Source organism: Pinus tabuliformis, chromosome 1_2 (assembly GCF_031772625.1).
Source record: "Pinus tabuliformis cultivar Carrire ecotype Pingquan chromosome 1_2, CPIR1, whole genome shotgun sequence".
NCBI lineage: Eukaryota > Viridiplantae > Streptophyta > Pinopsida > Pinales > Pinaceae > Pinus > Pinus tabuliformis.
The window spans coordinates 197,770,116-197,778,117 of NC_142298.1; the positions used below are offsets into that span (position 1 = coordinate 197,770,116).

The following is an 8,002-nucleotide window of genomic DNA, read 5'->3' on the forward strand; positions in this document are numbered from 1 at the left end:
TATAATTCTAAAAATATATTAAGATAAATTAATTAAAAATAAATTAATTTTAATTCAATAGTCATCTATAAAAGTTAGTTAAATATATAAATATTAGAGTAATTTAAGGGTTAGAAAGAAAATGCTAATATTTAAAATTAAAGGTTTATTTAAGGGTTAAAATAATCAAAGATTAATTTCAAGCTTATTTTCTTTAAGTTATTAGCATAAATAAGAGCTACTACAAGAACTTCAAGGAACAAAGGCCCCAAGAAACAGGAAACCAGGGGAAAAAATCATAAAAGACAACAAGAAAAACAAAACAAAGGGAAGGGAAGGCAGGAAGACCATGACTAGGAGGAGAGGGCTGGGACCCAACAACTACTGATCCTCCAGCCATCCTCTCTATTAAGATTGTTCGGCATTTTTTCAATCTCAAGCGCTTCCCTAAATTTTCGGTGATGGAATTGGGACACTCTAGCAATCACACTAGCCTCCTCGATGTAGACATGATGATTGGTTTTCTCAACATGCTCTGCTAAAGCAAAAGACTTAGCTCTCCTATGCTTAAGGTCAGCTGTGTGCTCACTAATCCTTTGATTAATGGAGCGACCAGTCTCACCAATATAGGGGGTCCCACATGAACAAGGAATAATATAAACCCCTTTCATGTCCTTGGGGTCGATGGGATCCTTCACAGATCTGAGGGACTTACGAATGGTATTGAGAGATCTAAAGGTCGAGGGGACATTATGCTTCTTAAGAATCCTTGCAATCCTATCCGTAGTCCGTTGAACAAACGGAAGATGGACACTGGGAATCCTTTCTTTCTCATCTCTTTTAGCTACAGAATTCTTAGTTGCTTTGAGGAAAGCCTTCTGACCCAAGTGCCTACTATAACCGTTCTCAACAAAAACATTAAGGAGATGAGATTTCTCCTCCTCGAAGCTCTTTTCATCAGAGATCCTTAAGGCACAAGTAGCAAGGGTGTTGAGAACCCCAACGTCTGAGCTGGGAAATGGTGGGAACTAGCATGAAGATATTGCTCCGTATGAGTTTTCTTACGAAACACTCGGTGGGAGAGGGAACCATCACTATTCTTCGAGATAAGAATATCAAAGAAAGGGAGGTAGCGATCGACTTCATGCTCCTTTATTTGTGTTATTTAAACTAGTTTTTTGACTATATATATGGATTGAACACCCTGAAACACCCTAAAAAACCTCTACGTCACTTCGATTGCACATGATTACCCATCAAACTTGTGATTGCGATTTCAATAAATTCCTGTCAGATTTTAGAAAAATTATACCAAAAAAACTTACCATAAAAACTTCTAAAAAAAATCACACTAAAACCAACTCTTTTAATTATTATCATGGAACTTGCGGGGGAAAAGTTTATTATGTAAAGTACATCTAGCTTTGAGAGAACAACATTAAAAAATTAAAAAAATAAAAAAATAAAAAAATAAATCATTTGTTTTCATAACGGAGGGCTTATTTTTCAATAATTAGAATCTATCAGGGGCAAAAATTTGGTTGCCTGCTTCATAAAAGAGTATATTTCAGAATATGTTCATAAAATAGTATATTGTAGAATATTTCCGCAGTCCCCGGAAGTGGTGGGTTTTTTATAATGTGATGCATGGTGCTTCTCTACGATTATCAGTAAAAACCGGAGCAGGAGACTGTAGGGGCATTTTCCGCACTCCTCAGATCGGCGGTCTGGCGAATGCCCACCTCGCCATCTGGGGAGCTCTTGTTACCCAATTGGGCTGTGCCTAAGATTGGCCCTTTCTCTTCCCCGTATCTTCGAGTGGCGAAGGTGTTTAGATCGCGAGATTAATTGCGAAAATGGCCGCAACTAGGAGGCTCAGGGAACTTCAAGCACAGGTAGGGAACAAAACCTGCGTAGATTGTTCACAGAAGAATCCGCAGTGGGCTTCTGTGTCCTATGGCATCTTCATGTGCTTGGAATGCTCGGGGAAACACAGGGGACTGGGAGTCCACATAAGCTTTGTGAGATCAGTGACAATGGATTCATGGTCGGAGATCCAGATCAAGAAGATGGAGGCAGGGGGCAATGAATCCTTCAATTCCTTCCTTGCAAAATATGGAATTCTCAAGGAAACAGACATTGTTGCCAAGTATAACACCAAGTCAGCAGGTATGTGTGAATTTCTTTTTAGGGTTCTGGGTTTTCTTTTCTTGTTTTTGAAATTTTCTTGTGTTTTCAGCATCTATGAAATGGGTATTAAGAAAAAAACCATGGCCAGGCATTTACAGAGAGAGGATTCAGGCTCTGGCGGAAGGGAGGCCATGGACGGCTCCTCCTGTAGTGAAAGAGACTGCTGGAAGGCCTCCCTCAGGATATGTGAAAGATTCCCACTTGACAAGTGGAAGTCATGGGGGATATTCTGGCTCTGGCTCTGGGTGGCAGGAATCGGCTGGATGGGACAATTGGGACAGGGAAGAAAAATCAAGAGGAGGAGGTAGTGATAATATGAGGAGAAATCAATCTGCTGGGAACTTTCGAGACAGCAGCGGTGTCGGTGGTGGAGGTCCGGCCCGATCTCGATCTTCGGACAATATTTACAGCAGATCAGAATTGGAGGCCTCTGCGGCAAACAAAGAGGACTTCTTTGCTAGGAAGCAGGCAGAAAATGCGAGTAGGCCTGCCGGGTTACCCCCATCTCAAGGTGGAAAGTATGTGGGCTTTGGATCTACTGCCAGCAGGCCTCCTCCGTCCACGACTGCTCAGGGTGATGTTCTTAAGGATACTGTATCTGTAGTCTCTCAGGTCAGCAAGGCAAAAACACACAATTAATCCCTCCAATGTTTCTTTTCCCTTTTCTAAAACAATTAGGTAAATGCATTTTTTGATCTGTGGGGAGCCAACATGGGAGTTTGGACTTAACATTTGAACTTTGCCTTCAAAGATGAGAGGTTTTACCAAACGACCATATGAAAAACCCGAAGGAAGAACACACAATGGGGGGAAGTAGTCTGATGGATTTATTAGGATTATTTTGATCATTTGTTCATGGCTGTTAACTTGTATTTTGATCATTCGATCACGTGGTTCCTAGTTACAAACATGTGAAGATGTTATATTGCTTCGTCTTAGAATCCGATCTTTGAGATCCGCCCTCGCGAATTCAGTGTTTTGATTTTTCTATTGCTTGAAATTTAGATTATAGAGGATATTGATCTTATGGACTTTTTTTGCCATGATTGTTTTATTGTTCCGGATCTGGTACGTTGTGATTGGCACACAGAAATACTAAAGTTACTATATGGATAATTTTTGGCTGTTAGTAGATTATGATCCATTTTCTATATTTGCTTCTTAGGTTTTTCTTCAAGCAATTGATTAGGTGTCTTAGTGCTGTGACGCAGACTTCCTATTTAATTGGAAATCATTATCCACTCTAACACTCTGTAGACCTTATGTTTGCCTAGAGTCATACTTCAAGTTCTGGCACATATATGTGGATGTATCTTATTCTTCTGCTATCTATTAAATACTATGTTTGGATCAGGAGCTAGATTCTCTGGGTTTTCTGATGCATTTTTGCTATCTGTTCAGGGGCTAGGTCGGTTGTCACTGGTTGCTGCATCGGCTGCACAGTCTGCTGCTAATGTGGTTCAAACAAGTACTAAGGACATTTCCGCTAAGGTAAACTCTGCAACCCCGTAAGCATAGAGTTCTATCATTTCTTCAGTATGTTATTTAGATGCGTCAGGTGGCTGAACTTTTTGTTAGAACGTTCGCAACATGATATTCGTAGCATTTGGGGATAATTGTCCAATTTTGTTATTGCGTTCGCTAACTGGGGTTTTAGATTATCCAAGATTACAGATTTGTTTAGAATCTAGGTTGATAGTGTGTAATTGGTGTCAAAGTTAAATCTTTAATTATAATTACAGAATTAACTATGCTTCCAGGTAAATCCTAGTGAACATTATTCTAAGATTTAATTCATTACCCAAGTGAAGTATTGGTATGAGATGCAGTTCATTATTCTAAGCAGGGCTTATGGAATTTACTGTCCAACATGATTGTGAAGATAATTTCATCTGGTTGCCTGCATCCGTTGTCTTGTGAAAGTTCTGGTTGCTTGCATCTGTTGTCTGGTTTCAAAAATTTTGTCTGCACGGATCCATTACTTGGTTGTGTAACCTCTCCAGTGCTCCACATCCATCAATATGGTTGTGAATATTCTAGATGCCCACATCCATTGTCTGGTTTTGAAAAATTCCTTTGCTCACATTTGTCACCTGTTTGTGAAAATTATCTTTGCCAGTAGCACAACCAGGTGACAGATGTGGGCAACCAGAATTTTCATAACCAGGTGACAGATATTGGCTGTCAGGCCTGCAGACTCAGGGACTGCCATTGTGAGGATTGAGTGCAGTTTGCATTCCTGCAACTCTACTTGTGGTTTGGATATGTTGCCTCTTCAATTCATTTGCTCGTGAATTCATTTTAAATTTGGACCTGGTCACTGAGCATTTAATTTATTCCCTTTTGCTAAAAACCATGAGGTAGTCCTTCTTGGTAGTAAAAGAAGATGAGCATCATGCATGATGTTTCATTAATTTGATTTGAACTACAGCAGACCAGTCTAACTGCGATAATATTACCACAGTGATTTACATCAATAATTTGCTACATAATTTATTGTAAACCAATGGTAAGGTGTAGGCAATAGAAACTTAGGGACTTACTGATAGGATTTCCCTGATCTAGTTTTTCTTTTTTTCTTTGTTCTCTTGGGTACGAGACCCTACCTTGGTACTGACTTTGAACAGATTTAGCAGAGTTCAAATCTTATACAAAGCGTTAGCCAGCAAACCAAAACATAAATCATTGTAATAAATCTAAATATTAAATCATAGCTAAACCCATAGACAGTAACTCACAGAGCTTATGAAAACAAGGCTGGTTTTTTTAACAGTTGAGAAACTCTGGGAAGTATTCATAGGATTTACCTGATCTACTTTTGCTTGCTATTCCTGTTATCTCTTGGGTACTAGACCCTTCCTTGATTTCCAATTTCCAGAATTTTCAGCTGATCCTGGAATTTCTGACATAGAATTCCATTCTACTGGGATCCCTCTGGGAATTTTCATTTCTTTAGTCTCTTAGGATGATTCTTACAGATCATTTTTTTTTCTGATCCTGACCTCAAGTTATCTTCTGCTTCATCTACTGTCTTAAATCTGGGGAAAGCCAATAATCACTAGAACTATGCCCATGTTATGCAGATAAGAAGATAATTTAGTCAATCTAAATTCATAAAAGACTTAAAAGTAACCCACAACATGCAACGCATCGATGTTATGAATCAAATTATATTCATAATGTTGTTTGTGTGTTTTTTATTATTATAAATTTATAGCTTCATTTTTATAATGCTACTATTAGGTAGAGAAATGCCTGCGTTTCTGTTGCTTGACCTTGTCTTGCAAAAATGCTATCTGTTGCACTGATTTTGGTAATATACCTGTCTGGCATTTGGCCCATATTTCTATATAATCTTTTTTCAGTTTTCCTCTTGCAAGACGCTGTTATTTGACTCTAGTCATGACAAGTTTTGCAAATGCCATGGTTTCATAACTTGCTTTCTGGTCAGAAGAAAAAATATTAAAACCAGCTCAGTTCTCTCCAGAATTGCCCATTGAGATTTACCTCAGGTCCTCATCACATCAATAATTTGCTACATAATTTATTGTAATCCTATCAATAAGTCCCTAAGTTTTTATTGCCTAAACTTTCCTATTGCCTAAACCTTGTATTCTTGGCGTAAGCGGACTGTATCCCTTGATCTAAGAATCTGAGACTAAATTTACTGCTTTTCAATCCCTCGTGTTGTCCTCATATATGTGGTTCAGGGTCCTTAATATTTGTTTTTTATTTAATTTATTCTTTGTTTGCATAGGTTCGAGAAGGAGGATATGATCAAAAGGTAAATGAAACAGTCTCTGTTGTTGCTGCAAAGACTACAGAGATTGGTTCCAAGACATGGGGAATAATGAAGGGAGTTGTCGCCATGGCTTCCCAAAAAGTTGAAGCTTATACAAAAGAAGGAGGATTGCCTTGGAATGCGAATGCAGGAGAGTACCAACGTCAAAGTCCCAATGCTTTAATGAATGATGCAAATGGTGACTATCATGAAGTGAGAGAGGGGAGTTCCTCAGATCCTTGGTCTACCAGCAATAATACATCTAAGCACTCTTCTGATAACTGGGGCAGTGGAAACAACAGTTTTAAAGCTTGGGATGATTGGGGTGACAGTCCTAAATCAGGGATTCGGAATGATTCATATACAGATAAGAGTGTTAGAAAGGAGCCAGAAACTGGCTTTGTAAAAGGATCTAAAGGGGAGACAGCTGGGGCAGGAAGTGATAATTGGGCTGGATGGGATGATGTTAAGGATGATGATGACAAAGATGACTTTTTTGGTGGTTCAGGGGGCAGAAATGCTGGTCATACCCATGGCAACAATGGGAATGCAGGTTCTTTCTGGACAGATGCTGGTTTTAAATAAGGCAACCTAGTTGCATCTACAATATGCTAGCATACTCAATTCTTAGGTACTCTAGTGTAAAGGTTGGAGTAAATTTATTTATGGTTTTGCCCTTGGGAATGCCCGATTATGTCTTATACCTCTCCCTGCTTCTGTTTCTAAGTCACCAACAATGGGTGGGAGGGAAGGTCAGTAAAGGAATCGAAAGACATGCATTCTTCTTTTAATTTTGGAAGTATAGATTATTCGCTTTATAATGACATGGTAGATATTGTATTTTTGCAAATAAAAATATTCGATATTCATTTGATGTCATATTTCAGCATCGTAAGAAGTCTGATATCTTATTATGTTATAAGTTCATTTTTTGTATTCATTTAATATACGAGGGTTTTGATATTTGGTGTTTTTGTGTTTCTCAATTTACATAATCTCTGAAATGGATGATTGTTAGTAAAGTTTTGCTAAACATTTTGGATAAGTTTTTTACAAATCTTATAATCGTACCTTTGAAGCCTCCTATTTTTATAATCTCAGTAAAACACCATGATGCCTGCTTTGTACAACTATCTTAACATCATAAAATTTTTGAATGCTTATTAGATCCAGCATGCACAGTCATATTGTTTTCCATTTGAATGTTTTCATAGATATCTTTTCAAGAGATTCAGATGAGTATAATATAGTAAGCTTTATTTTCCTTGAGTGATCAAATGCATGCATATAGACACAATCAAATGCGTATATCAGAACTAGAACTAGAGACTCAAGAGATTCAGATGAAGCTTAATTTTCCTTGATGGATCAAGTGCATATATATATATATTGGAAATACACTTGACCACGTGTATATTCTTATTATTTGATTGGGACGTTAAATATATAGAGGAAGAAAAAGACTTCTTAATATAGTTATGCATTTATCAGAACTGCAACTAGAGTTTGATGAGATTGAGATGGGTATAATGTATTTATCTTTTTTTTCCTGACTGATTAAATGCGTGCATATTTTGGAAATATAATTGCCATTTGTATATGCTTATTTTTGATGGAGACAGTAAATATGTTAAGGAAGAAAGAGATCTGAATACAGTTCTGGGTATATCAAAGAGCTAGAGCTAGTACTGCCTTTGAACAGATTTAGCAGAGTTCGAAACTTTTCCAAAGTTTTAGCTAGTAAACCAAAACATAAAGCATAATAAAGCTTAATATTAAATCGCAGCTAAACGTGTAGACAGTAAAAAACTTACAGAGCTTAAGAAAACAAGGCTGGTTTCTTTGACAGTTGAGAAACTTAGCGACTTATTGATAGGATTTCCCTGATCTAGTTTTGCTTTTTTTTCTTTGTTCTCTTGGGTACCAGACCCTACCTTGGTACTGCCTTTGAACAGATTTAGCAGAGTTCAAATCTTATGCAAAGCTTTAGCCAGAAAACCAGAACATAAATCATTATAATAAAGCTAAATATTAAATCATAGCCAAACCCAT

General features: G+C 37.6%; 1 protein-coding gene across 2 annotated transcripts; it reads left to right on the forward strand.

The window, feature by feature from the left end:
* The first annotated feature begins 1,539 nt into the window (after positions 1-1,539).
* LOC149205166 (putative ADP-ribosylation factor GTPase-activating protein AGD6) lies at positions 1,540-6,839 on the forward strand. Of its 2 annotated transcripts, none has more exons than XM_089394925.1 (4): positions 1,540-2,148; positions 2,219-2,781; positions 3,571-3,660; positions 5,927-6,839. In XM_089394925.1, exons 1-4 carry the CDS (start codon positions 1,836-1,838, stop codon positions 6,533-6,535), a joined length of 1,575 nt encoding a protein of 524 aa, XP_089251051.1. In that variant the 5' UTR covers positions 1,540-1,835; the 3' UTR covers positions 6,536-6,839. The 2 variants fall into 2 exon arrangements, with proteins under 2 accessions (XP_089251051.1, XP_089251052.1); XM_089394926.1 differs by having other exon boundaries at positions 1,545-2,148; positions 2,258-2,781.
* The last annotated feature ends 1,163 nt before the right edge of the window (positions 6,840-8,002 follow it).